A 26,389-nucleotide genomic window follows, 5' to 3' on the forward strand; every position below is an offset into this window, starting at 1 on the left:
GGGCGGGGGCGGGGCCCGGGCGGGCGGGGGCGGGGCCCGGGCGGGCTGGGGCGGGGCCCTGGCGGGCTGGGGCGGGGCCCTGGCGGGCTGGGGCGGGGCCCTGGCGGGCTGGGGCGGGGCCGCGGATTCTAGAGCACTTCCGGCTTGGAGCAGCGGTCCTGCGGGTGGGAAAACTGAGACCAGACTCTGTGGACACAATAAAGGAGGCGGAGTCGGACTTTCGCGTCATTGTTTACTGATTGGCGTGGAGGTAGCCTGGGCGGGGCCTTCCGTGTGGAGGCGGGTGCGGAGGGGCCCTGGTCGCCGCAGTGGACACAGTCCCCTGAGCCAGCGCCCAGCGCCCGGTGGCCGGACGTCAGGCCGCAGCCTCAGGCAGCGGCGTGCTTCTGAATGTTTCACCACCGGCTCTTGGGGGACTATTTTTCAGTGTCATTTCCGGGTGTACATACGCCCACCCGGGCGATTTCGAGCCACAGGGTCACAGCACTCAAGCAGGAGCTGCGAAGAGGCGCATGATCAGCAGGGCTATGCCAGTTGCAAGACGTGAACCCCTCGCCCCCAAGAGCCCTTCTCCCCACGGAGCTCTGAACCAGGACGGTCCCCACGGGCCCCAAGCCTTGGGCCTGACCTTGCTCCCAGTCTCACCCGCCACCTGCAGCATCTTCCACTGCGGCTCTAGCTGCCCTCGCAGGCGCATCAGGGCCTGCGTGTCCTCTGGGGAGGCCATGCCTAAGGGGCCCAGGCCGGGGGGTGCCTCTCCATGCAGCACCTGGGCCAGGACGCCTGCAAGCTGGGGTGTGGATTCCTGGGCCAAGGGTGGAGAGGAAAGCTGTGAGTCACTGGCCTCTCCCCGATTCCCACCCCACAGCACATCTGCTCTGCTCAACTCACCGCATCCACAAGGGCCAAGACTCGGCACCCTGCTGGGGCCCGCAACAGTGAGGCCAGGACTGCAGCTTGGGGGTCCCTCAGGCCATGGTCCGGCCCCAGTGCCAGTAGCACCAGGTCAGGTCGGAAGCTATAGGCCAGGGGCAGCACCAGGGCCAGGAGGAAGTTCAGGAACGCGCCAGTTGTCTATGGAGGGACAGGCTGCATGACCCCATCCCCTCATCCAGGGGACCAGGGGACAGCCCTCCTGCCATCAGGATGTCGGGAAGGGTAGGTGAATGCCAGGGGCATGGCCCTTATGATGATACCAATCAGCAGCCACTGCCTGGCCCCGGGACACCACCACTTACCCCCGGCAGTGGCATGGAGACGTGGAACATGGACAGGGCGGCTGCCTCCTTGCCCCGGATGCTCAGCCACAGATTCCTCCTTTCAGGGGAGAGTGGTCACATGGACACGTGTGTGTGTGAGCGAGACGCCACTCACCCTCCAGAGCCGGGACGACAGAAGGTGAGGTGCAGGAGAGTTCAGGGATAGGGGTGCTGAAAGTGCTGACCCTCTGTGCTGGAGACCCTCCTGGCCTTGCTCCTAGGGCCCCCTGGGCCCACCCAGCCATCTCTCCTGGGGACCCACAGTGACATACCCACCCCCACGCAGGAACCCAAGGGGCATACCCATCATCTGCCAGGTGCGATGGCCGATCCAGCTGTCCCACGGCCACACAGAGAAGCCTAGAGAAGGAGTTGGTCCCAGAACAGGCTGTCCTCACTCCACTTGTAGTCCATTCCCTGAGCCCTCCCAATGTGGCAGCCAGGGCAGGGGTGCCCATGAGCCACGCCCTCAGAGACCCAGGCCAGCCCGCTGAGGTTCTCACCTCTGAGCTCCCCGGGAAAGGCTGCACCGAATGGCCACATCCAGAGTGGCAGCTGCAGCAGAGGCCGGGGCGGCTGCGATGCCGCTGCTCACCTGCGGGGTGAAAGACAGCAGTGGAGGGCCACCCCCAAACCAGGCAGACAGACCATCCGTCCCTTCTCCTGGTCCCGGTCTCCGTGGCTGTCATCTATACACTCTGAGGTCAAATTGCTCCACTTCTGACAATAAGGTGCTTCAAACTGCCCTCTAAGTCACCGCCTTCCCCTCTCTGCCAAAGAGCACTTAGCAGAGGGGACTGAGGGAGTGCTTGTCCCCTGTCCCTAGGGGCTCTTCTGGGAGGGGTCCTGGCACAAGGCAACACTCACATACACATGGTTCTGCACCCCCCCCCAGCCCTCCCCTGGTCCCGGGCCCTGCCCCAGCTCCACAGCCACCCCAGCCCTCCAGGTGCCCCCACCTGCCCATCCAAGATCCTATCCAAAAGGTACAGGACCTTCCCAAGTGCACTGGCAGCCTCGTCCTTGGCCAGGGCCTCGTGTAGGCTGCGGTAGAAAAACCAACGAACACGGACACAGGGCGACACGGATCACAGGTGAGTCACACCAGGTTTGCATGGCGGACACAGCCTCACCCGTCTCCCCAGGCCCACTCAGCCCACCTGGCCCAGGACTGTGTCTCCTCCTCCAGGGCTGACCCCTCCTGATGGGGGACTTCAGGGGGCAGGACCAGAGCAGCGTCCGGTGAAGTCAGAGCAACAGCGGTGCGGACAGGGGGCATGGGGCGGAGGTGCAGCCCGTCCGGGAGGGCGCTCGGTGCCGCCGTGGCCTGGGCCGCTGCAGCCTTGAATTCGGGCCCCTCGGACAGCAGAGCCGAGGGCCTCCCCTCTAGGGAGCGGGTGCTGGGGCTCAGGATGGGGGCCGAGTCTAGGGGGTCGTTTAGAGTCACAGCCACTTCGCGAAAGCCCGAGGCGCAATCCCACCCCCCGGCCCAGGCCACACGGACCTTGCTGCTGGAGGCTCGTCCAGTGAGGGACCTGGGCTGCCCGGACACTCTGGATGGACTCCAGGGCGCTGCACGGAGAGACAGGAGTGGTGACACCTGGCCTTGCACCCCCAGCCTTCCCGCCTCCAACCCCTCGCACCTGCGATGTGGCACCATGGGCCCTGACAGGGGCGGGGCGGGGTCACCCAGCAGGGCCTGCACCGTCATGCACACGGACTCGGAGAGCGACTTCAGATTGTAGCCACCCTGGGGAGAGAGAGGAGGGCAGAGGTGTCACTGGGGCAGAAGGCCCCTCCGACTGCACCTCAGCCTCGGGTCCCTGGACCCTCCCTGCTCGCCACAGTCACCTCCAGCAGGGCGCAGACCCGGCCGCCGGCCAGCACCTGCAGCAGCTGCGTGAGGTGCGCAAAGCACTCTGGCGTGGCCTGCATCTGCCCCTGGAACGAGAGCCGGGTATGAGGGGGGGCCTGGCCACCGGGCACCAGAAGTCCCCCAGGTCAGGCCAGAAGTCCCTCACCTCGGGGTCCCCGATCGCTGAGTCAAACCCTGCCGAGACCAGCACCAGCTCAGGATCAAACTGCAGGCAGGGCCGAGTGGGGAGGGAGTGAAGGGAAGCCCATCAGAGAGACCCTCCCCCCACAGGATTTGTTCTTCTCTGATGGAGTCGGGGTGAGGGGGACCCCCCACATAGTCACCTCAAAAGCCAGGGGGAGCAGCACGTGCAGGAAGCCGGCCAGGTAGTCGGCATTTCCCATCCCAACCTGCAGTCATGAGTGTCAGAGTTGGGCCCAGAAGGGCGAGCTGTGGGGTCTTCCCCCTTATGCCTGGGCTCCGGGGTGATTCTGGAAGGACGCCCTGAACAACACTCAGGTGGCCCGCAGCTACAGGGCGGGGGATCTGGGCGGGAGGTCGGGGGGAGGTTAGGCCCCCGGAGGGTGAAGCGTGGCACCTGGTTCCAGGGCAGATTGACAGTGAAGCCGCGGCCCCGCCCCTGCCCCACGGCCACTGCGTCGGACTCCTGCAGGTAAGGCCAGAAGCGCCCGTGCTCGTAACGGTGCCAGGAGAAGTAAAGGACGCTGTGAATAACGGCCAGCGTCAGAATTCGGAGGTGACCCTCAGCCCCACAGCTCCTCGCAGAACTCTGACCCTTGAGCACACAGCTGTGTCACCCGGGTAGGACTTTGCCTGGCCAGGCCGGGGGCCCCGAAGAGTGGGGTCCCGGGGAAGGGCTGCGTGCCCACCCCTGCTCACCTAGGGTCGTCCTCAAAGATATACTGGATGCCCTGGCCGTGGTGGATGTCCCAATCAACAATGAGGATCCTGGGGACAGACGGCACTGGACTCACCACGGGGCAGGCCCTCCACTCCAGGCCAGGAGCCCAGCCCAAGATGGGAAGGGGCTGGGTGGGGGGTGGTCCCACCTGCAGCCGGCCCAGCACACACCTGTGCAGCCCGTGCTTCTGCTGCGCATGTTTGGCCGCGATGGCCACGTTATTGAACACACAGAATCCGCTGGCGGCAGCCCTCTGGCTGTGGTGCCCAGGAGGCCTGAGGGTGAGAGTGGAGCGTGGGCCCTGTCAGGGTCATCCTCTGCCCACACGTGCGGGCAGCCAGGGGCGAGGGACAGCTCTCACCTCACCAGGGCGAGCCCATTATGCACAGCTCCCGTCAGCACAGCATCCACCAGCTCCAGCCCGGCCCCCACGGCCAGCCGTGCGCTGTGGAAGGTACTCTGGGGGCAGAGGTGCAGGTGAGCCCCCACCGGCTACCCCACACACTCTGCCCACATCTGTGCCAGGCTGCAGGGCACCGAGTGCTGAATGGGATGGGCCAGGACAGTCCCAGGTGCCAGCCGCAGCAGGTATGCAAGGCATGGGCACGTCCATGAACACAGGGACATCAGCCAGGTTGGCAGCCACGAACAGGCACAGGCATGGGCATGGGCATGGGCATGGGCATGGGCATGGGGATGGGTGGGTGGGTCCCCGGGACACGAACCGGATGGAAGTAGACGGCATCGTACTGTCCAGACAGTGCCCGGAGCTCCTCCGTGCCCAGGGCCTGAGTCCCCCGCAGCAGGGCCACGTACTCTGGGCTGCAGAGGGGCAGAGAGGCAAGGCAGAGTCGCCAGCAGGAATGGGGTGGGGAGGAGAAAAAGGGGCTGGACCCCATGGGGCTGCCCCCCCCCCCCGCACGCTCCCTCACCCACCCACCCAATGGTGAAAACTGAGGCACTGTTTGTGAGTCCTGGCAGCTGGGTGGGCTCAGGTGTGGCTGAGGGGGTCCCACCTGTGCACCAGGCCCAACTCTGCCTCCGAGGCCTCTCGGGCTGCCAACTGCAGGCACCTCTGCTCCAGGCCCCGCTGCTGCAGGAGCCCCATGGCGGAGGTCAGGCGCTCTGGACACTCGATCTCACACTCGGGGCTGTGTGGACAGAGAGCTCAGACTCTAGTCTCCCCCACCACCACCCACACACACACCTCGTCCAGGTGACACTTACTCCTCCCACAGCAGCCTGGGCGCAGTCATGTCCTCGTGGTACACCAGGGCGGTCCTCATGGCCCTGCCGGGGGTGGGAGGGCCCAGCCGCCCTCACTCGAAGGTGACTGCACTGCCCTCCCCACCTCGCAGCCCCAGGGAGGACGCGCAGCGCCCAGGCAGGAAGGAGGCCGCGGGCTGCACCCGGAGGTAGCGGAGCAAGAGCGGGTCGACGGGGTGGCACCTGGAGTCCGGCTTCCGGCTTCCTCGGCCCGCCCCTCCTGCTCCAGCCCAGCTCCGCCTCCTCCTCTGGAAGCTTGTGGCTGGTTCCCCGCTAGAGACGGGAGGGCATGCGGTGAGAGCCAGTGTGCCCGGGACCCCGCAGTGCCTCGGCGGCCCCGACCGCGTGCTGTGGGCACGCTCCCAGCCCCACCTCCCCGCGCGGCCAGGCTCTGGGAAGAGCGCGAGGGAAGGAGGGCGGAGCTCGGGGCCTCCGGAGCCCGGCCCGGCAGCAGAGCGCCAGCGCCGGTCCAGGGTGAGGGCTTGGCACGGCCTGAGCTGCCCCGGGCGCAGCGCTGCCCCCGGGTTTAAGAAGGTAGTGACAGGGTCCTGGCCGGTGTGTCTCGGTTGGTTGGAGCGTCATCAGGTTGCTGGCTCCATTCCCCACCAGGACACATACCCAGGTTGCGGGTTTGATCCCTGGTCGGGTACGTATGGGAGGCAACCGATGGCTGTTTCTCTTTCTCCCTCTCTCTCTCTAAAATCACTTAATTTTTTTTTTTTAAATAAGGGATGCCCAGCCGGTGTGGCTCAATAGATTGAGCGTGGACCCGTGCACCGAGGTCACCGGTTGGATTCCCCGTCAGGGCCCAGGGCCGGGTTTGGGGCTCCATCCCCAGCAGGGGGCGTGCAGGAGGCAGCCCAGGGATGTTCCTCTCGCATCGACGTTTCTATCTCTCTCTCTCTCTCTCTAAAAATCAATAAAAACATTTTTTAAAAAAGTGACAGGATCCGATTTAAGCTCCAGGAAGGTCCCTGCTGAAGAGCGGACCACTCGGAAGGTCAGGGCAGTGGTCCGGAAGCTGGACCGGGAGGTGGGGCCCGGGAAAGGCGGATGGAGAGAGAGGATCTGGGCGAGGGGTGAGGGACTGAGTGATGGATGAGGGCAGCAAAGGAGGAGGCACGGGCACAGCCATGGAGCACGACGGCCAGACAGGAAGCCACCGCGAGCCGCGGGCCTAAAGCCCGGGAGCTCTGGACTGGGCCCTGGGGCTGGTCTCTAGGAGGCGAGGCGTGGGCGGGGCCCTGGGGTCTGGGAGGCGGGGCCTGGAGCGGGTCTCTAGGAGGTGAGGTTGGGCATGGCCATGGGGCGGGTGTCTGGGGGCGTGGTCATGGGCGGGGCCCTGGAGGCGGTGGGGATGGCCATGGGGCGGGTCTCTAGGAGGGGAGGCCATGGGGCGGGGCCCTGGAGGCGGTGGGCATGGCCATGGGGCGGGTGTCCAGGAGCGTGATCATGGGGCGGGGTGTCTAGGGGCGTGGTCATGGGGCGGGGCCCCGGGGGCGGGTCTCCAGGAGGGGAGGCCATGGGGCGGGGCCCTGGAGGCGGTGGACATGGCCATGGGGCGGGTGTCTAGGGGCGTGGTCATGGGCGGAGCCCTGGGGGCGGTGGGCAAGGCCATGGGGCGGGTGTCCAGGAGCGTGGTCATGGTCGGGTCCCCGGGGGCGGGTCTCTAGGAGGCGAGGCGTGGGCGGGGCCCTGGGGTGGTGTCCAAGGGCGTGGTCGTGGGCGGGGCCCGGGGGCGGGTCTCTAGGAGGCGAGGCATGGGCGGGGCCCTGCGGCGGGGCGGGGATCTGGGCGGTGGGACCCTGGAGCGGGATTGCCCCCAGTCCTGTTCCCTAGTTGCCCCGTCATTGCAGGGGCTCTGGGGAGACTCCAATTGGGTCACTTCAGGTCAGGTGCCCGCCAATTACCGTGGCCAGGGAATGGCGTGCTCTGATTGGCCACCCCGCGACATGTGGTCACGAAGGGCACCGTGGGCGTGGAAGACCCTTTTTAGATTCCGGAGAGAGGAGGGTCCTGACGCGAGTGGGTCCCAAAGGCACGGAAGGCCTCTGATCAGAGAGGGCCGGTGTCCACTGTAGCAACTCAAAGGACCGCATTTGGCTGGACCCACTGCGCGTGCGCCCAGCCCGACCCCAGGTGGGGAGACCCGCCCGGCCCCGCTTTGGGGCCGCTTACTCCGCGGACAGGTCGGGGAGCCAGGGAAGCCAGGAGCCCGAGGGGCTCCCCATCCGGAGGCAGCGCTCGCAGACGGAAAGTGGCCGGCAGAGGGCGCCACAGGCTTGGCGATGGCGCTGGGATGTGGCCGTGGGCGGGGCAGGAGGGTCCCCCGCTCCCCTAAGACACTGGGGCGGAAGCCTCAGCGAGTTCCTCCCTGGGAACCTGGCCTTGGAGAGGGCAGGGAGCTCAGACAGCTGGGGCGCGGCCCCAGGTTGGACCCTAACCACAACCCCCACTCCCATCAGGCTCTGCCCCAAGGTCGGGCTCCGGAGTCCAAGCCATTAGAAAAAGGTCACCCCAAAAGGGAGAACAAGCCCTAATGTGGGGGTTCTAGCCTCGGGGCTTCCTGGCACAGAACAGGGGAAGTGGGCACCAGCTCAGAGGCCTGGAGGCGGAGGCCCAGCCAAGGAATCAAGAAGTGAAGGCACAGTGGGAACTCTACAAAAGGGTTTATTTCCTCCCAGCCGCGTGGGCACCACAAGGACAGTGTACATTCCAGCTGGGTTTGCAAGATCGTCCCTGAGTCAGCGCCTGCGCCCTTCCTGTCCTTCCTCTCAGCCGTGAACTGGGCCTCAGCGCGGACCAAGCAGGCAGGGCCCGAGGCCAGGCTGGATCCCAAGCCCCACCCTGTCCCCAAGGCTCTATGGCTTCCTGCTGCACCCAGCTCAGGGGACCACTGCGGAGGCCAGCCCCAGGTCAGGAGGGTGCCCTGTGCAGAAAGTCCACACGCTCCTCCAAGGTTAGGCTGAGCTGGGGACCTGGGAGCAGGGCCGCAGGCTTGGGGGATGGAGTGCATGGATGAGGAGTCTCCTGGGATGCAAGCTCCAGCCAAGGTCACAGGATTCCCCCCCCCCCCTTCCAGGCGGAAGTGCCAGCCAGGGTCCCCGAGACGTCCCACCACCCCCTCAGGGCCCAGGGGTCTTCACAGGGCTGTCTCCTTGGAGGACTTGGCCCCCAGCTGCCGGGGAGGCCTGAAGCTGAGCACCTCTTTATACGTGTCACCTGGGGTGGGGTGAGAGCGAGAGAGACGGAGAGTCACGGGAGTAGGAGCCCAGTCACCCATCAGAATCAACACACACACACACACACACACACATACTAGATAAAAAGAATCAACCCCCACAGTTCACGCCACTTCGGACACCAACGGCCCAAGATAAGTGCTGGGCCCAGCCCCTCCGGGTGCTCACTCTGAGCAGCAATGAGTCCAAGGAGAGTCCACTCAGGGTGGGGGTGGGGAGAGCCCCCAGGCGCAGACCACTGACTCAGAGCACCCACGCCCGAACACATCAGGGTCACAGGTAATGGCTGGGGTGTAGGAGCCAGGTGGGCTTCTTTGTCCCATACCCATGACTTCGTCCCAGGCCACAGCCACTGTCAGGCCCCCCAGGTTTGTCCGCAGTGACTCTCCACCCTGTCGGGGCTCCTGGAACTCAAAACCACTGCCCCTGAGGTGGCCCGGCGGGCTTTGGCCCCACAGCCTGCCTCTGCGAACAAAGACGTCCTAGGAATGCAAACCTACGTTCTGTCAGGCAAGTAGCTGCTCAGGGTCCCACCAAGACACGTTGATTCTCTGGAGCAAGTATACCTACTTAGGCTTAAGTGAGAGGAAGTCCCTCCAACGACCCTCACCTATGACCCTCACGTGTCCCCTGAACTGTGTGCCTGCAGGGAGCCATCCAAAGGCGAGGCGGAAAGAAAAACAAACAAACAAAAGACAAAGGCGGGGTGGAGAGCCTGCCCTGCTCGCCTCTGGCCGGTCTGCAAATGGACAGGTTCTGCTCAGCCTGCCCCAGCCGTTCACTCTCCCCTGGCTGGTGGGGGGACACGGGCACGCCACAAGCCCACGTCAGGACACATGGCCCTGAGCGGGTGGTCTGTGAGTGTACCCCCTCTCCGCCCGAGGAGGGGCTGCCCACACAGGGAAGATCCGTGTGAAGAGGATCTTTTCCCCAGGGAAACAGGAAGTGATGAGGATCTGCATCCTGACCCAGGACTTGGCCACTAGAAAGGTCACGTGTCTACCATGGTTTGTGTGGGCGGGGACCACAGGGAGGATCCAGCGGCTGGCGGTTTTCAGATCTTTTTTTAGCAACAGACTTTCGCCAGACCAAACCAAATGATAGCACAAAACACAGCACAGACCAGGGTGGAGTCCCTGCTGGAGGCACCAAGGAACCCAGGAGGTCCTAAGGAACGTAGTTTGGGAACTGCAACCCATCCAGCCCCACCCCCGCCCCCGAGTGCAGGGCTAAGGCCCTGGGTCCGAGGCAAAGCCAGGATGGGGCCTGGCACATGAACCACGGCTGCAGTAGTGCTAACAGCTGCTCTCACACATCCCTGCACCCCAGGCTGGTCCTGCAACCACCACAAGACACCAGACCCAGCCCTCGTGGCCCGCCCTTCCGCAGTGCAGACGGACAAGGCCAGTCCCCGTGTGGGCATCAGGACCACAGCAGAGGGAGGCCTGGGGACTGACCGGGCAAGGCATCCTTGAACCCAGCTTGAGGCTGAGCAGGTCTAGTTTGACCTTCAGAAACGAGGGGAAGGGCCCTTGGGGGAAGGGGGTGACCAGCACAAAGCCTGAAGGTGCAGAGCAGCTCCAGGGAGGGGTTGGAACTGCTCAGAGGGGCTGTAGGGGACAGGGAAAAAGGGGTGAGGGACTGTGGGCTGGCGGGGGTGGCTTATCCCACTGGCAAGAAACGAGGGGCAGCCCTAGCTGGTTTGGCTCAGTGGATAGAGCGTCAGCCTGCAGACTGAAGGGTCCCAGGTTCGATTCCGGCCAAGGGCACATGTCTGGGTTTCGGGCTCGGTCCCCAGTAGTGGGCGTGTAGGAGGCAGCCAATCAATGATTCTCTCTCATCATTGATGTTTCTCTCTCCCTCTTCCTTCTTCTCTAAAATCAATAAAATATATTTAAAAAGAAAAAAGAAATGAGGGGCATGCAGTTATTCAGGTAAAAGGGGCAAGGAGAGGCAAGGGCAAGTTCAAGAGGTGTGAGCAGCCCGGCCAGTGTGGCTCAATGGTTGAGCATCAACCTGTGAACCAGGCGGTCACGGTTGGGGGCTTGATCCCCAGCAGGGGGAGTGTGGGAGGCAGCAATAGATGATTCTCTCTCATCATTGATGTTTCTCTCTCTCTCCCTCTCCCTTCCTCTCTGAAATCAATAAAAATATTAAAAGAAAAATAAGAGATGTGAGCAGAGGCCTGGAGACAGGGGGTGTGAAGGGGCCCCAGGGTGGCCCGGATCTGTGGCCCAGAGGCGAGACTGGTGGCGGGAAGTGCTCACACTGCCCTGAGCTTGGCGCTGCCCCCGTGTGGTGTCCACGCTCCCGTGGGTGCCGAGCCCCTGCAGGAGTCCACACCCTCCCTTTAGTCCTTCAGCTTCAGCCAGGGGTCACCTTGGCCAGGACGCCCCACTGCCCTCTGACCTCCTGTTGTGTTCCTTACCTGGCGAACCCAGGACTCTGAGCCCCGGCAACCCGCGTGGGGTTCACGGGGTGCCGCCTCAGGCCCTGCCCAGAGCCCGCCACTCACGCTTCCACTCGTCCAGGGTGCGGTCCACGTCATCGAAGGACTCGTCGTACTTCTGGGCCTGGGGCTCATCCTCGGCGTCGTGCAGCGACTCGAAATACGGGTGGGTCAGGGCCTCGGCCGCCGTCACCCGCTGCTCCGCGTCCAGCACCAGCATTTTCTCCAGGAGGTTCACGGCTGGGGGGAGGGCGGGTCAGGCTGGGCAGGGAGGAGGGCCCCACGCACGCCACGCCCCAGGTCACTGACCCCTCGCTCCCCCGAGTCCTGCCCTACCCAGAGGGCTTGCATTGGTCAGAATGGAGGCAAAATCCTTCTTCTCCAACTCGGGGAGGCCCTTCATGTAGTTCTTCGCCTGTGTGGGCGGGAAGGGTGAGGGGCCAGCTCCCGGGCGCCCCCCCCCCCCCCAGCTCCCCAGCCCCGCCCAGCTCCCCACTGACATCCGCACTCTGCAGCCTCTGGACAAACTCATCGGGTGGCGTGCCCGTCACCTTCAAGATCTCCTTCAGCTGGTCCAGGTCTCGGCTGAGCTCAGGAGCACCATGTGGGCCAGAGAGCAGGGCTCCCCTCCGCAGCCCGCCCCGCCCCGCCCCACCCCCGCCCCCCGGCCCACCTGGCCCCACAGGTGTAGGATACGGTCATTGCCCTTGAACAGCGTCTTCCCTGTGATCATCTCCGCCATGATGCAGCCCACAGACCAGATGTCCACTGAGACAGAAGCCCCCCTCATCAGGGCTGTGGGCCGGGGGTGGGGGAGGGACGCACAGCGGGGCACATGGACACGGGGGCCATCTGGCCGGCCACACCCTCCTGGCTCCATCCCAGCTCAGCAGCCATGGGCGGGGTGGGGGGTAGGGGAGAGTCCAGCCGGGAGGTGGAGGCCGGTAGTGGCCCCGTCTCTGGCAGCCTCTCACCTGTCTGTGTGTAGTGCATCCAATTCAAGATGACCTCAGGCGCCCGATACCACCGAGTCACTACGTATCCAGTCATCTCGCTGTCCGCCTGCCTGGCCAGGCCGAAGTCCAGGATCTGCAGCCAGAATCAGGAAGGGGGGGGGCAAAGGGGCCCCGGGGAGTGAGTGGGCCAGCCTGTGGGCCAGGGGGCCCCAAGCGGGCTGGGGACACTGGGCTCCTGCCAACCCTCCAGGGCCTGAGGTCACAGCCACAGACCCTCCAGCCTCCCCTGGGTTCCTCCCCACAGCCGGTGCACCCAGCCCAACAGAGCTCGCCTCCCCACCCTCAGGACCAGGCATCGGGGCGTCTCCTCTCCCTGTTCCTCCACGCCCCGCCCCCTAGATCCTGGCTGGCACCTATGGGAAGGTCTTATTTTTATTTTTTATTTTTTTCTAAATATATTTTATTGATTTTTTACAGAGAGGAAGGGAGAGGGATAGAGAGTTAGAAACATCGATGAGAGAGAAACATCGATCAGCTGCCTCCTGCACACTCCCTACTGGGGATGTGCCCGCAACCAAGGTACATGCCCTTGACCGGAATCGAACCTGGGACCTTTCAGTCCGCAGGCTGACGCTCTATCCACTGAGCCAAACCGGTTTCGGCGGGAAGGTCTTATTTTTAAAAAAATTTTTAAATTGATTTCAGAGAGAAGAAAAGAGAGGGATAGAGAGACAGAGACATCGATGATGAAAGAGAACCACACGCCCCCACACTGGGGCTAGAGCCTGCAACCCAAGGACGTGCCCTGACCCGGAATCGAACCACGACCTTCTAACCACTGAGCCACGCCCGCTGGGCTGGGAAGGTCTCTTAGGCCCTGTCCCAGCTCAGGAAGGAGGGACCACTACCTGCCCCCACCTCACCTCAAGCAGAGCGTGCCCAATGCCACCCCCATCAAGTGCCTCCCCAGGGCCCATCTGGCCATCAGCTGCTTGGCCGCTGCCTCACGGCTGATCCCTCTGCCCGGGCGGGGACCAGCCTTCCTCCCGGTCTGGGGACCGAGGGCGTGGCAGGCAGATGGGCAGGTGGGAGGGAGCCTGAGCCCCAACCTGACACATACCTTCAGCTCACAGTCCTCGTTCACGGCCAGGTTGCCGGGCTTCAGGTCCTGGGGGTGGAGGAAAGGTGGCTGTGTAGCCCACCAGCAGGGGTGCAAGGGCAGGTGCAAGGGCAGGAGCCGGGGCAGCGGCGGAGCCTGGGAGCGGACACACTGGGGAGGGTGGAGGTGCCCAGGCCCCGAGCTGTGTGCAGACTGTGTGACACCCTCTGGACCCCATCGTGCCCCCACAGGCGAGAAACAGGCTCCTCGGGGTTGAGCCCCTCGAATGCCCCCAGCAGGGAAGCTCCCTCCACCCCCAGGACTCACCCTGTGAATGATGCCGGCCGCGTGGATATACTGTGGGGACAGAGAGAGGGTCAGGGTCAGCCGTGCGGCTCACGGGCCCTCACAGCCTCGGGCCAGCCAGGGGACTGCCCACCTGGCCCCGGCAGGCCCTCACCTTCAGCCCTTTCAGCATCTGGTAGACGAGGAACTGGATGCGGTCCTCGCTCAGCGTCTCGTGCTTCATGAGCTTACCCAGGTCCGTGCCCATGAACGGCATGACCAGGTAACTGCGGGTTGGGGCAGGCTCAAACCCAGGAAGACCCCAGGCCCCTACCTCCAAGCACCTACCGCCTCCCCCCCCCCCCCCCCCCGCCAACCCCAGAATGTCATGGGGGCAGGGACTGTGCCAGGCCAGGGGCTGGGGACCCAGTGCTCACAGGCAGGGGAGGGAGGGCCTGCGGGCGTGGCAGGAAAGCAGGACATGGGGGGTCCCAGGGTGGAGGTGGAGCGGGAGACATTTAGCTCCTGGCCAGTATGGGTCATTGACCTCCGCAAGGTCAGGCGGCAGGGAGCCGGTCCTCCCAGCCCTTCCCCGGCCAGGCCCCTGGCTCCTGGCCGACAGCAGTGTGAGCCCGGGGGTTGCTGCTCAGGCAGCCACAGGGCAGGCACCATGCCGCCCCGCCCCCCTCCCCTCCCGAAAAGGTCAGCAGCTTCAGTTATGGCCACACACTTGGTGCCACAACAAATGCTCGGGCCCAAGGCTCGCACCTCCCGCACTGGAGACAGCCTGGTGCCAGCGGCGATGGGAAGAGGAGGCCCAGGTCCCACCTGGCCGTGCCCGTGTTGTGGGCCCCAGGGAAGGGGACTGTGGTGTGAAGACGGGGTGGGGACTGTGCACCCCGACCCCCATCCAGGCTATAGGGAGAGGCCTGCCTTCAGCGGGTCCCCACGCCAACCCAGAATCCGAAGTTGGTGCCCAGGAATGACCCAACACCCTCCACCTGCCTGGCCAGCCCCAGACCAGTACTCACAAGTCTGTGAAGTCATCCAGGGTCTCATCTGGAGTGAACACGTCCAGCAGCCCGATCACCTGGGGAGGCAGCCGGAGCGCCAGGTGGGATGGGGCCCCCATGCCCCCCCCGCAAAGGCTGGCACCAGGATCCAGGCAGGAAAGCCCCCTGCAGCTGTCCCCATCTCCCCCCACTGTCCACAGGGCCAGCTCTGCCCACTGGCAGCACCACCCAGCCCTGGCACACCTGCCCACAGATGCAGGCTATTTTGGGATGGTGACAGCTGGGATCCTCTGGGGGAGGGGCAGCCCCAGTCTGGATCAGCTCCCGGCCATCCAAGGAGCTCCAGTTCCTGGGCCCCTCCTGTCCATTGAAAATCTGGGACAAGGATGGGGACAGCCTCCCAGGAGAGAGCCGGCATCTGGCAGGTACTTCCCAGGGCTGGGCCTCTGCTGGAGAGGCCCCAGCAGGCAGCACGTGACCAAACCAGCAGTCAGACCCGGCCCTGCAGACCCCCGGGCAGGGGTGATGAGGAGCAGGCAGGGACGGGGACAACTGGCACCCAGACTCAGGGTGGCCTCCAGGGACTCAGGGAAGCCTGCACCTTTGAGCAGGTGGACGGGCCTGGCAGAGGCCACAGCTGGCAGAGGCCACAGCTGGCAGAGGCCACGGGAATGGAGGCGGAGGAGATGAGAACCCTTTGAGCACTTGAGGAACACGAGGAGGGAGGCCAGGTGGCCGAGGCCCATGAAGGCTTGGCTTCGACCCTAGAGCCGACGAGGAAGGGTTCAGACCGGCGTGACACTGATTGCAGGGACAGACCGGAGTGAGGCGAGAAGGACACGAGGTGAAGGGACAGCTAGGTGACCCCTGCGGCCTCCAGGACCAGAGTCATGGCAGGGGAGGGGGGGTGTCCCAAGAGAGGTCTGGAGGCAGGTGAGGCCCAGGGATACCGGGAGAGTGTTTGAGCAAGAAAAGGACAGAGTCCTGGAGGTCAGGGGGCCATCGGGTTGAAGGAAAAGGAGATGTCTGTGCCTCTGAGGTGTGGATGGAGCCAGAGTGGGGGGTTGGACGGGGAGGAGGCAGAAGTGGGGGCAGAGGAGCAGAGCAGGGTGGGTGTGGGTGACAACTCCTCTACCTGCCGCTGCACTCGGCCCCTCAGAACTAGTCCTCCTCCCCACCCCCACCCCCAGGAGGGTCCAAACAGGCCAAGCTCCTGGCTTTGTGCTGTGTGGGGCCGACTGAGGGGCCTGGGAGGACCCACTGGGACTGGGGGAGGGGGCCGCACAGGCCCAGGGGGAGCAGACCTGAGGGGGGTCCTGCCAGGGTAGGACGGGTGGGTGGGAATGGGGGGCGATGAGGGAGAAGTCGGATGAAGCCTTGGGTAGAAGAGTCTGCCCTTGTCAGGGGCGGGGGGGGGGGGGGAGGGGACATGGGGAAGACAAGGTCCGGGCGTGCCCAGGTGTGATGGGGAGACGGTGAGGCTCAGGCTGGGCTGATATTCACCCCGAACAGATTTCACCTGGGAAGAGGGGACCCCTTTCCTGAGGGGTGGCCGGTGGCTCCCATGACCCAGGAGGGGCCAGACCAGGTGTCAGGAGCACCATTAGCCAGGGTCAGGGTGCCCAGACCTCCAGCCCTCAGACTGGGCGCGGATGGGGGTGAGGCAGGGTGCTGGGGGTGGGGCGCATTCTTGGCCGCAGGGGTCTGTGCGGAGAAGCAGTGGGAGCGCCCCGGCCGGGCAGCCAAGGGTGGTGTCCTGTGGGCAGGTCCGGAAGCGAGGGAGGCCTTTCCCTGGTGGGGGCCCAGGTCCGCCTCTCCCCCACCGTCCGTGAACCCCGGCCAGAGGCGCAAAGGGGGCGTCTGTGTGTTGGTCACTGTGCTCAGTGCCCTCCCCACACCAGCTCCCCAAACCCACCCGTCACCAGAGAAACCAAGGCCCTGAGGCGACAGGGCCAGATGATGACCCCATTCCATGCCCAGCTCTGCCTTCCCAGGGCCCCAGGCCGCTCAGCAGGTGGGAGGGCTGGAGGAGACCCCCTCGGGCGGGGCTGCGGGAGGCAGGGGAGAGGCTAAGTGCCTCTTCCAGGAAAAGAGCTCCACAGGATTTTGTGGGGGGACACCTGGGCCATCCTCCTTCCAGGGGCCGGAGCTGCAGAGCCAGGTGTGGCCCAGGAAGAAGCCGAGGTGGGTCCCCAGTCCTTTCCAGGGACCGGCCCGCCCGGGAGGAGAGGGCTAGGGTCGGGGAAGCAGTCTGTCTGTCTCTCTCTGACCATCACCTCCGCCCCCCACACGGGGGTTGCCTCCGGGGCAGGACGTGGAGGAGCCGCAGGCGCAGCGGCCGGCGGGGGCGGCCGGCACTCACGTTCTCGTGGCGCATGTGCTTGAGGAGGCGCAGCTCGCGGTAGGCGCGCTTGGCGTACAGCTCCGACTGGAAGGGCCGGTACAGCTTCTTGATGGCCACCTTGGCGCCCGTGCGGCTGTCCACGGCCGAGCTACGGACGCAGGGCTCAGCGGAAGGGCCGGACACCCCGCCCCGGCCCCCGCCGCCCGGCCCGCCTGCGCTCACCACACCGCGCCATAGGCGCCCGAGCCCACGGGCTGCAGGTCCTGGTACACGACGCGCACCTCCCAGGCGGTCTTGGTCACCTCCTGGCGGTAGTAGCCCCTGCGGGCGGGCGGCGAGGAGCTCATGGGCGGCGGGACTCCCCGGGCTGGCGCTCCGTGCCCGGTTCTCCCTCCGGCTCTCCGGAGCGCCAAGCCCGACGCCGGCCCGGGTGGCGCGCGCCCCTCCCCGGCCGCTGGACCAACCGGCCCCCGGGCCGCGCACACGTGACGCCCCGCCCGCCCTCGGCTCTGGCCCCTCCGGAAACCCGGGGCGGCGGCCGGGAAAGGCGGGAGGCGGGGGACGGGCGGACACGGGGGGAGGGCAGCTCGGGCCCAGCCTGGAACCGACGCGGCGCCGGAGACCCCGGCCCGTCTCCACATTCAGGCTGGACTCCCGGCCCGGGTCGGGGGTGTCTCGGCAGGGGCCCCGCGGCACTCCTGTCTCCTCCTTCCTAACCAGGCCCCCAGGGCGCCGGCCTGGCCCGCAGGACTTGATGCCCACCCCCAGCTCACTGGCCACCAGCTCCGCCAACACCACCCCGCCCCCACCGCCAGCGCCCCACCCCTGAGTCCCCTGAGCTGAGCACTGAGTTCCCTCCCGGCCTGTGTGCATTCCCAGCCCCCAGCACGCCCCCTTCCCCTGTGGCTGGTCCATCCATCCTTAGCGTGTGGCTCCCCAGCACCTGTCTTGTCTGCATCCCCTTTTCCAAATAAGGGAGTTCGTTCTGTCTCCCAAACTTAGGGTGCATCCCCAGCACCCCTCCCTGTGACCACTGACCCCAGGCATCCCCAACTCAGGAGCCAGAGAGGTGGTCCCTATGCTCCCCCAGTTCCCTCTCCCCTCCCTTGGCATTTGGGGAGCCTGCTCCAAGCATTTGCAAGTCCTTCTGCCTGGCCACCCCCTGGCCAGCTTCCTCCCCCCTCTTTGCCCTTCAGGGCCCTGCCTGCGCCTCTCCTCTCGCTCAGGAAGGTGTGCCTGACCCAGGGTGAAGGAGGGCCCCGTGCCAGCTCTCAGCACCCCCTCTCTCCCCTCGTGGGGGCATCGTCCTTTCAGGAGTCAGACCCCGTCCTGGACCAGTCAGGTTTTGAAGGGCAGAGCCCCCGGCCCGGTGAGCCAGGGCGGAGAGGGAGGGGGTAACAGGATCCCAGGGCCCCCGCCCGCCCTCCCTGCCCCGCCACCATGAATCAGCAGCTCAGCGGCCTGGCCGGGCCCAGCCAGAGCAGCTTTACACCTGGGGTGCCTGCCTGTGGGGGATGCTGAACCCTCAGGACCTGGAGACAGTCCGCGTGGGCAGCCTGGGGCTCCTGAGCCACCGCCACCTGCACCCCGTGTCCTTCCTGCCCTGGGCGCCCGAGGCTCTCCTGTCTCCTCCAGGAAGCCCCGACTCCCTGCGGTGGGGCCCAGGGGTCCAGCGGGGTTCTCATTCGGACCAGGCCCCCAGGTGAGGCACGCCTGGTTCTGCTGCCATCCCGCCCCCCCTCCCCCCACCCCACGCACAGGCCTGGGCACCCCTCGGTCTCCAGGGGTTCCCCGGGAATTGAAGCCCAGAGCCTCACTGCCCAGGCCCCTGGAGGTTCAACTCCCAGATGGTCCGCAGCCCCAAGGCCCAGAGCAAGGGCACAGAACGTCCGTCCTGGAGAACACCCTGCCTGACCCCCCCCCCCTCCACTGGGGACCAGGCCCACCCCCACCTGAGCTACAGTAGCTCCGCTGTGGCCAGAGAGCTGAAGGGACCCTCTCTCCCCTTAACCAGGAAGGAAAGCTACGTCCCCCACTCCACCCGGCCCCGGGCAAGGGCCGGCCTTGGCTCCCAGACACTCCCCCCAGTGGCTTCCCTGACCTCTGAGTGAGGGGCAGGTCTTGATCTGGACCTGATGCAGGGTCCATGTGTGGGAGGCGTGATGCCCACCCTCCGCCCACACCCAGAGCCCGTTGGCCTGGGCGGAGCAGGGAGGGTGCTGCCCACAGAGAGCTGCTTGTCAGACCGGAGACCCAAGGCCAGTGCAGGGATCGGGTAGGGCCAGGCGGCTGGGGTGTGATGCAGGGAAATCCAGCCACCGCCTCCGAGCAGCAGGCCACGGGGCAGCACCTGGAGCGTGGGACACATGCCGAGCGAGAAGAAACCTTTTTTACAATTATTTATTTATTTATTATTGGTTTCAGAGAGGAAAGGAGAGGGGGAGAGAGAGAGAAACATCAATGAAGAGAGAATCATCGGTCAGCTGCCTCCTGCATGCCCCCTACTGGGGACGGAGCCCGCAATCCAGGCATGTGCCCCCAACCAGAATCGAACCCGGGACCCCTTAGTCCACAGGCTGATGCTCTACCCACTGAGCCACACCAGACAGAATGAAGAAATGTTCTTTATTGAGACACCAGGTGCAGGCAGTTGACACTTAGCCAGCCCTCCCTGGGTCCCACGAGGTAGGAGACTCTGTCTGGCACCTGACATCACGGCTGGACAGAGAAGACTGACCCCTCCACCACATCTGGAGCAGGTGCCTGTGCCAGAGGTTACAGAGTCAGCTCCGTTCTGGAAGGAGGGAGGGTCAGGGCCGACCCACAGGCCAGAGCACCCCAGCTCTCAGCAGCAGGGCCAGGGTCCCAAGTCCAAGGGCGCTTCGTTGTGGGCCAGCCCCTTCAGCGTCCCCCCAGCCCCCATGACTGCCAGCTCCCCAGAGGGCACGGTGCCCTCAGGCTTCAGAAGCCCAAGGAGAATGCCATGGCTTTTGCTCACGTGGTTGTCCCTTGCCCACCTGAGCCCCTCGCCTGGTGCACAGCAGGATCTCAGCACCCCTCAGTGACAGCAGACGCTGGGGGAGGGAGGGGAGGCAGGTGCAGCCACCCCAATGTGGGCCTCCTGCTTGTACCCACTCTGGCCCTTGGGTGCCCATAGGTTCACACATGCCTTCCCATGTAAATACCAGGAACACGCATCAGGGCACATGTGCCGCACAACACAGGCAAACACGTGGCTCCAGGCGGTCTGATGCGACACTTGGTGGCTGTCTCTGCCCTGCCACCCCCCCAGGGGAGACCCTTCCCAGCTCTCAGGCTGTTGGGTCTCAGCATTTCCCAGGGTAGGCCTTCCCCCCCGGCCTCCCGCTTCCGGGCTGAGCAGCTTAGACCACTGAGTCCCTGCCCTTTGAGTCTCCAGGGGGCCCTGGTCCCAATGCACCACCCCCGAGAGACAGCCCACTGGGACTGAGATCTGGAGACAGACACACTCCCCAGGGAACCCCTCAGGCATTCAGGTCTCCACTGTGAGGTCCCAAGGGAGACCCTGGTTGCTGGGATGTGGGAAGAGGACCAAGGAAGTCGAGGACACTCTGTCCAGGCTCCTACGCCCACAGCTTGCACAAGTTCATGCATTCATACATGTGCACAGACTCCCACAGGAGCAGCATGCAGGCCAGGGGTCCCAGGCCAGCGAACCCAGTTGGCTGCAGAACCGGGGGGAGGGCAGGCTCAGGCCCCTCCTTGAGTTCCAGAGTGGCTCACGGCTCAACGTCCAGGCTGCCCGCAGGCTGCGGTGGCCCTGGGGGCTTGAAGCTTAGGACTTCCTGGTAGGTGAGCTCTGAGGAGTGAGGGGAAGGTGAGGCCCTGCTGCCACCAGCCCAGTGCCCCCCAGTACACACTTGTCTGGTGCCAGCCACCACCCCAGGCCCACCACCATCTGAGGGCAGCCTCGGCCCACGGCCCTTCCAGAGTCTGCCCTGTGCTGCCCCCTGCTCTGCTGGGTGTGCCAACCCCATCTCTAACCACCCCCTGGAGTTGACTCGGGGGGCGGCGTGCTGTCTCCCTCCCAGATCACCCCGAGGATGAGTTGGGACCCTTCCTGCAGCAAACAGGCAGTGCCTGGCCTCCAGGGAAGGCAGCCCTCAGGCCCCTGGGCGCCACCTCCCCCCCTTTCCCTCCAACCTCCCAGGCCCACCCTTCCACTCCTCCAAGGTGCGCTCCTTTGCCTCCACGCTCTCGTCATAGGGCTGGGCCTCGGGCTCGTCCTCGGGGTCGTGGTACTGGCTGAAGTAGGCGTGGGCCAGGGCCTCGGCCGCACTGAGCCTCTGGTCGCTGTCCAGCACCAGCATCCTTCCCAGGAGGTCCACGGCTGCAGAGCGGAGCGGCCAGGGAAGGAGGGGGATGGAGGTCAGCTCCGCATCCAGGGCCAGACGTGGCACCCAGCCGGCACCCAGGGCCCGTCCTCACCCAGGGGGTTGGCGCCACGGAAGATGCTCCTGAGGTCCTTCCGGGGCATGGGAGGCAGGGACTGGATGTACGTCCGGGCCTGTGGGCACATGGGAAGGGTCTGAGGGGGCGGCACCCCCCACCTCCCTTGGCCCTGAGCCCCCTTACTCACTCACTCCAACAAGCCAGGGCAAGGGCAGACCTGGGCCTGGAGCTGCCCCTCCTTCCTTGGCCAGGGCGCTGTGGTGGGCGCTGCTATTTTGCCCTCACTGTCCCTCGTGCCAGGAATGTCTTCCCCTTTCACCTGCTTCCCCCCGAAGGGGCCAGGCACCTGCCTTGGGCTCTATTCCACTGCGGCCCATGCTCCCCACGCGGTGCCCGGTCCGGCCCCTCAGGCCCTTCCTCCACAGCACCACGGGCCGGGGCAGCAGAGGACGCCGGGGGCTGGTGACTCACGTGTTCCGAGGATATCTTGGCCAGCACCTCAGGGCTGGGCGTGCCCACCACCTCCATGATGCGCTTTAGCTGGTCAATGTCTGCCTGGCTCAGGAAATGCCCACGGGCCAGGCACGAACCCTTCTCAGGCCCTCAGACCCCAGATCTCGGGGACACTGCCCAGAACCTGCTCTCCTACAGCCCGGGACAGTGAGCCCAGGTGGCATGGCACGGGGCGGGGGGGAGAAGAGGCAAGGCTGGCCAGAAAGGGCTGAGCCATCCCCTCAACCGCCCCCCCGCAAAAGGAAGGGACCCTGGCACTCAACCCTCCCCCCGACCTGGGCCAAGGATACAGTCACTTCCGGGGAAGAGGACCTTTCCTTGAAGCAGCTCGGCCATGATGCAACCCACAGACCAGATGTCCACTGCTGGGAGAGGCGTCTCCATCAGTCTGTCCACCCCAAGTCCTTCCTCTGAGAACTGGGCGACCGCCTGGACTGTGCCAGGCCAGCGTCCCCAGCCATCCCCGGGGCCCTTCCTCTAGCCAGAACCCTGCGCGGAGAAGCGGTCAGCCCAACCCACCGAGCTCCGCCCCTCTGAAGGTCTGTTTCTGAATGCTGGCCCCAGGCCTTGGGTCCCCAAGATTGGAGCTCCCAACGTCCTTGGCTTTGAACACCCCCCCCCACCCCCAGGCCCTGGCATGGGCTCTGCCTGGCCACCCCACAGGGGCTGACGTCACCTGTCTGATTGTAGTGCATCCAGTTGAGCATGATCTCAGGGGCCCGGTACCAGCGCGTGGCCACGTAGCCCGTCATTTCCTCGTCCGCCTGGCGCGCCAGCCCAAAGTCCAGGATCTAGAGCAGGCACCCGGGTGGTCAGCGCCCCCCCTCCCCCGGAACACCTCCTCCATGCCCTGCCGCCCCCCTACGCCCGTGCCCATCCCCAGCACGCACCCTGAGCTCGCAGTCCTCGTTCACCGCCAGGTTGCTGGGCTTCAGGTCCTGCGTGCAGGGTTAGGGTTAGCGGGCTGAGCGCAGGAGGAGCGGAGCGGGCGGCCCTGCAGAGCCACCTACCCGGTGGATGATCCCGGCCGAGTGGATGTACTGCGAGGGGGGAGAACCGAGGTCAGGTTCCCGCCGACCCCGCGGGCACGCCCCGCCCCGCCGAGGGCCCCGCCCACCCGGCCCCGCCCACCTTCAGCCCGCGCAGCAGCTGGTACACGAGGAACTGCACGTGCTCGTCGCTCAGGGCTTGGCACTTGACGATGTTGTTCAGGTCGGCGCCCATCAGCGTGGTCACCAGGTACCTGGGCGTGGTCGCCAGGTGTCAGGACGGGCCCTGCCGCCCCCTCCCCGCCGCGCGCCCGGCGCTGCTTACACTTCGCTGAAGTCCTCGATGGACGTGGCCGGAGTGAAGACGTCCAGCAGCCCGATGACCTGGCGGGAGGGGTCAGCGTGGGGGTCCGGCCCAGCCCGCGCGGCCCGCACCCCCCGCGGGAGCCCCAGCTCACGTTCTCGTGCTTCAGGTGCTGGAGCAGCCGCAGCTCCCGATAGGTCCTCCGCGCGTGGACCAGCGACTGGAAGGGGCGCGACAGCTTCTTCACCGCCACCTTCTGGCGGAGACGCGCGTCGTAGGCCGAGCTGCGGGGCGGCGGAGGGGGCGGTGGCCAGGACCTGGGGGCGCCCGCCCCAGGGCCGTCTGGGCCGAGGGCGGTCAGCACACAGAGGCCCCACCGCCTCTCCTCCACGGGCCACCCCTGCTGGCCCTCCGCTGCGCTCCCACGGGCATTTGCCCCGGGGAACCCCTCGGGGGGCCGGGCCACCATCCAGGGTCCCCAGGGCCTCTGGTCCTGCTCCCTCCTGAGGAGCGGCTCACCCTCCACCCCACCCTGCCCTCCCCCCAGCCTTCCAACCAGAGAGTCCGCCTGGGAGCCCAGGGCCTCAGGACCTGGATCGTTTGCCCCCTCAACCCCAACCCAGAGCGAGGCCTGGGAGCGGCTCCAGGGCCCGGATGGCAATCACACACCAGGTAAGCAGACTCGGCTGTTCACACAGCAAAGGGTCCCCCCACCCTCTCCGGCCGTGAGTCCAGGAGGGCCCAGAGCCTGCCCTCAAAACATGGGGAACTGGCGTCATCTACAGCAGTGAGAAGCCAGGCAGAGGGGATGCCCAGCGGAGCGTGGTGCTGCATCCCCCTTGCCCAGCCCCAACCCCAGAGGTCAAGATCCTCCACCCCACCCCACCCCACCCACTCTTCACAGGGGACTCAACAGCCACTGGCATCGTCCTTAGGCCCAAACCTCAGCTCCGGTCCAGTCACACACACACCTGCCCCGCCTCCCCCAGCATGGCTCTAGTGGATGCTCCTCCCTCCCTCCCTCCCTCCCACCCACTCCATCTCCCGTGTCTGGGATCTGGCTTCCCCAAGAGGGAATGGAATCCACACAGTGTTCGGAGCAGGTCCTGCGATACAAGGGGTCCCTGCTCCTGGGCCCAGGTAGTGGTGGCGGAAAGCCAGGTAGGAGCCTGGGGCACCTGTGCCCCTCTCCCTGGCCCGTCACCTGCAGGGGGAGGTCCAAGTCATTCGTCAGTTGGGACGTACGGGGGTGACCCCGCCCGCCAGGTCCGGCAGCAGATCGTTTTGCCTAATGGTGTCTGTGCCACCAAGTGACCAGGGACTGGCCCTGAGTAGGCAGCTTCACCAGGTGAAGGTGGGAGCCCACGAGAGGGGCCCTCACCTGCCCGGCACGTCGGGCTAAGTGCAGCGGAGAGAGACCTGGGCGGCCCTCGGCAGCTCGATGCTCACTGGGAACTCCCAGAAGGCAATCCTGGGCGGGAGGCGATTCCAGCACGGCTCTATCAGACCCCTGGCCTCCCCCCAGCCGCCGACACCTGCCCCTGAGCCCCTTCTTGCCCCGGGCATCTTAGAGATGAAGAGAGAGGCCTGTGGCCGGCTGGAATGCCTAGAATGGCCGGCCTGAGGTTCCTGTGAGCTCAAGCCCCTGCTCCAGGCTCCAACACTGGGTCTCAGGCCTGGCTCATTCCTAACTTCCAGCCAGAGCCTCGAGAAATGACATTTGCACACCACACCCCCCCCCCCAGGGCCACTTCACCCCCACCTCCAGGACTCTGCAGTGGACAGCAGCCACCTGGCTCTGGCCTCCGTAAGGAACCCACTGGGTGCTGGGGAGGGGGGACATCTATCACATCCACACCCAGTCAGCCTCACCAGGACTTCCTGCAGCCGCCTCACCCTGGGGCCCTCTGGCCTCCCCACCCCCAGGGGAGCAGGCCTCAGGAATCTGACCCTCCTTCCCCGTCCTGATTCAGTCCTCGGTCTGGGCCCCAGGGCCTGCAGGGCTGTGGTCTGAGCTCTCTTGTTTGGGGCAAAAAAGGGGTGGAGGGGGGTAGAACCCCTTAAGAATTGTAAGGGTTATGGTAAGCACCTTTGCTTAGGGCTAAGCCCCACCAGAAGTCCGAGGCCCCTTGCAAGGTGGGGGGAGGGGGGCCAGGACCCCCAGGGCCATCCTAAGGGGAGGGTTTGCCCTCTCTCGCCAGCTAGGTTTTCTTGTTCAAACAAAAGTACCCACGCTAGGGCGGGGCCTCTGCCAGACCCTGGGGCTGCCTGACCCTGGGCCAGGGGCACCCTAGACCCGTGCTGGGACATTTGGGGGCCCGGGAGACCCGCCCTCTCTCCGGCTGTGACGCCGCAGGCTTCAGGCCCGGTGGGGGCAGTCGGGTGACCCTTCTCCCCGCCCGGGAGCGGGGTCTGAGAGGAAACTTTCCTTCACGCTCCCAACCCCCATTCATGCCCACAGATCCTCGCAGTGCCCGGGGGCGGTGCAGGGCGAGGTCCCACCCCACGCCCGGAATCCGGGCCGGGCAGGTAGAGGGCGCGCGCAGTCCCGCCCCAGCCCCCCGCCCGCTCCCCCGCCCCGCCCCTACCAGACGGAGCCGTAGGCGCCCGAGCCCACCGGGCGCAGCCCCTGCAGCCGCTGCGGCACCTCCCACACCGTCTTGTTCAGCTCCTGCCGGTAGAAGCCGGCGCGAGGGCCGGACATGTCCTCCCGCGGCCCCCGCCGCGCCGGAGCGCCAGCAGAGCGCACGGAGCGCTGTGCGCGGGGCGGGGCCGGCGAGGGGGTTCCTGCCAGGCGCGGCGGAGCAGACACCGGCCCTCCTGGCACCTCCCGGGGCGGTCCCGGGGAGGATGGGCTTTGCCGCGGGGAGAGGGAGCCCGGTCCGACTTGCAGCCCCTCCCGCTGCTACCTCCAGGGGCCCGCGCACCTCCCCAAATATGCGCCCACGTTCCGTCCCCGCCCGGGCGCCACAGATGGAGGCCCAGGCCGCCACCGCCTTTCTCAGGACTTGGCTCCCCGCACCCTTCCCGCTGGCACCTCCCCTCGCCCCACCTCCCGTCCCGCACCCCTCCCCCAGCTGCTCCCTCGACATCAAAGATGCCTGGGCGAACCATCATCAACACAGGGAAGACCACCTTCCTAACGCATCTGGACGCTGCGCTGGGCAGAGGGCGCCTTGGGTCCTGGGCCAGCCGGGCCCCTCCCTGCGAAGGCCGCTCGGGTCGCGGTGGGGTGGCTGCCTCCTGGCAGACCTTCCCGGCTCGCCGGTCGTAGGCAGCCCAGCGCCTCCTGGGGGAACTGGGAGCCCCGGGCCAGGCCGTGGGTTTTGTCAGGACCAGGGACAGCGGCGGCACCAGGGGGCCGTGGGGTGTTGTACCCATAAGAAGCTTTCCCTTCCGTCAGGCCTGCGGACTGAGGCGTCCCAGGTTCCATTCCAGTCAAGGGCCCAGGCCCAGGCTGGG

At 66.0% G+C, this 26,389-nt stretch overlaps 3 protein-coding genes across 9 annotated transcripts; all 3 read right to left on the bottom strand.

The window, feature by feature from the left end:
• Positions 1 to 213: 213 nt before the first annotated feature.
• HDAC10 (histone deacetylase 10) lies at positions 214 to 5,504 on the bottom strand. Of its 4 annotated transcripts, none has more exons than XM_080660802.1 (20): positions 5,264 to 5,504; positions 5,053 to 5,187; positions 4,762 to 4,858; positions 4,398 to 4,495; positions 4,207 to 4,311; positions 4,015 to 4,083; positions 3,713 to 3,839; positions 3,459 to 3,524; positions 3,281 to 3,340; positions 3,111 to 3,200; positions 2,903 to 3,009; positions 2,764 to 2,831; positions 2,420 to 2,684; positions 2,219 to 2,303; positions 1,763 to 1,854; positions 1,563 to 1,619; positions 1,239 to 1,317; positions 892 to 1,074; positions 646 to 805; positions 214 to 498 (listed from the first exon to the last, which is right to left on the bottom strand). In XM_080660802.1, the coding sequence occupies exons 1-20, from the start codon at positions 5,320 to 5,322 to the stop codon at positions 488 to 490; spliced, it is 2,013 nt and encodes a 670-aa protein (XP_080516928.1). In that variant the 5' UTR covers positions 5,323 to 5,504; the 3' UTR covers positions 214 to 487. The 4 variants fall into 4 exon arrangements, with proteins under 4 accessions (XP_080516928.1, XP_080516929.1, XP_080516927.1 ...); XM_080660803.1 differs by having other exon boundaries at positions 2,420 to 2,645; positions 5,264 to 5,436; XM_080660801.1 differs by having other exon boundaries at positions 361 to 805; positions 5,264 to 5,436.
• A 2,452-nt stretch (positions 5,505 to 7,956) lies between these two features.
• Positions 7,957 to 17,169, bottom strand: MAPK12 (mitogen-activated protein kinase 12). Its single transcript, XM_080662978.1, has 12 exons — positions 16,913 to 17,169; positions 16,709 to 16,838; positions 14,365 to 14,423; positions 13,509 to 13,620; positions 13,376 to 13,405; positions 13,070 to 13,117; positions 11,968 to 12,082; positions 11,690 to 11,761; positions 11,494 to 11,573; positions 11,330 to 11,408; positions 11,060 to 11,233; positions 7,957 to 8,524 (listed from the first exon to the last, which is right to left on the bottom strand). The coding sequence occupies exons 1-12, from the start codon at positions 17,035 to 17,037 to the stop codon at positions 8,445 to 8,447; spliced, it is 1,104 nt and encodes a 367-aa protein (XP_080519104.1). The 5' UTR covers positions 17,038 to 17,169; the 3' UTR covers positions 7,957 to 8,444.
• A 1,913-nt stretch (positions 17,170 to 19,082) lies between these two features.
• MAPK11 (mitogen-activated protein kinase 11) lies at positions 19,083 to 25,756 on the bottom strand. Of its 4 annotated transcripts, none has more exons than XM_080662977.1 (12): positions 25,516 to 25,756; positions 23,082 to 23,211; positions 22,949 to 23,007; positions 22,766 to 22,877; positions 22,645 to 22,674; positions 22,525 to 22,572; positions 22,311 to 22,425; positions 21,925 to 21,996; positions 21,593 to 21,672; positions 21,158 to 21,236; positions 20,886 to 21,059; positions 19,083 to 20,528 (listed from the first exon to the last, which is right to left on the bottom strand). In XM_080662977.1, exons 1-12 carry the CDS (start codon positions 25,629 to 25,631, stop codon positions 20,449 to 20,451), a joined length of 1,095 nt encoding a protein of 364 aa, XP_080519103.1. In that variant the 5' UTR covers positions 25,632 to 25,756; the 3' UTR covers positions 19,083 to 20,448. The 4 variants fall into 4 exon arrangements, with proteins under 4 accessions (XP_080519103.1, XP_080519102.1, XP_080519101.1 ...); XM_080662976.1 differs by having other exon boundaries at positions 19,084 to 20,528; positions 21,925 to 21,999; XM_080662975.1 differs by lacking the exon at positions 25,516 to 25,756 and having other exon boundaries at positions 19,084 to 20,528; positions 23,082 to 23,426.
• Positions 25,757 to 26,389: the final 633 nt, after the last annotated feature.

Source organism: Plecotus auritus (genome assembly GCF_963455305.1).
Source record: "Plecotus auritus genome assembly, chromosome: 3".
Taxonomy (NCBI): Eukaryota; Metazoa; Chordata; class Mammalia; order Chiroptera; family Vespertilionidae; genus Plecotus; species Plecotus auritus.

What these genes read in the sequence shown, in the direction of transcription:
- MAPK12 (XM_080662978.1), bottom strand. Translation starts at nt 17,037, where the DNA reads ATGAGCTCCTCGCCGCCCGCCCGCAGGGGCTACTACCGCCAGGAGGTG. An exon ending in CGGCCGGCATCATTCACAGG is followed by an intron (nt 13,118 to 13,375) that starts GTGAGTCCTGGG and finishes CTCCACCCCCAG; the next exon opens with GACCTGAAGCCCGGCAACCT. An exon ending in CACCCTGGACGAGTGGAAGC is followed by an intron (nt 8,525 to 11,059) that starts GTGAGTGGCGGG and finishes ACCCCACCCCAG; the next exon opens with GTGACACGTATAAAGAGGTG.
- HDAC10 (XM_080660801.1), bottom strand. Translation starts at nt 5,322, where the DNA reads ATGAGGACCGCCCTGGTGTACCACGAGGACATGACTGCGCCCAGGCTG. An exon ending in ATCTTTGAGGACGACCCTAG is followed by an intron (nt 3,840 to 4,014) that starts GTGAGCAGGGGT and finishes CGTTATTCACAG; the next exon opens with CGTCCTTTACTTCTCCTGGC. An exon ending in GGGTCTGCGCCCTGCTGGAG is followed by an intron (nt 3,010 to 3,110) that starts GTGACTGTGGCG and finishes CTCTCTCCCCAG; the next exon opens with GGTGGCTACAATCTGAAGTC.
- MAPK11 (XM_080662974.1), bottom strand. Translation starts at nt 23,396, where the DNA reads ATGGTGGCCCGGCCCCCCGAGGGGTTCCCCGGGGCAAATGCCCGTGGG. An exon ending in CCGTGGCGCCAACCCCCTGG is followed by an intron (nt 21,060 to 21,157) that starts GTGAGGACGGGC and finishes TCCGCTCTGCAG; the next exon opens with CCGTGGACCTCCTGGGAAGG. An exon ending in CACCTTGGAGGAGTGGAAGG is followed by an intron (nt 20,529 to 20,885) that starts GTGGGCCTGGGA and finishes CTCACTCCTCAG; the next exon opens with AGCTCACCTACCAGGAAGTC.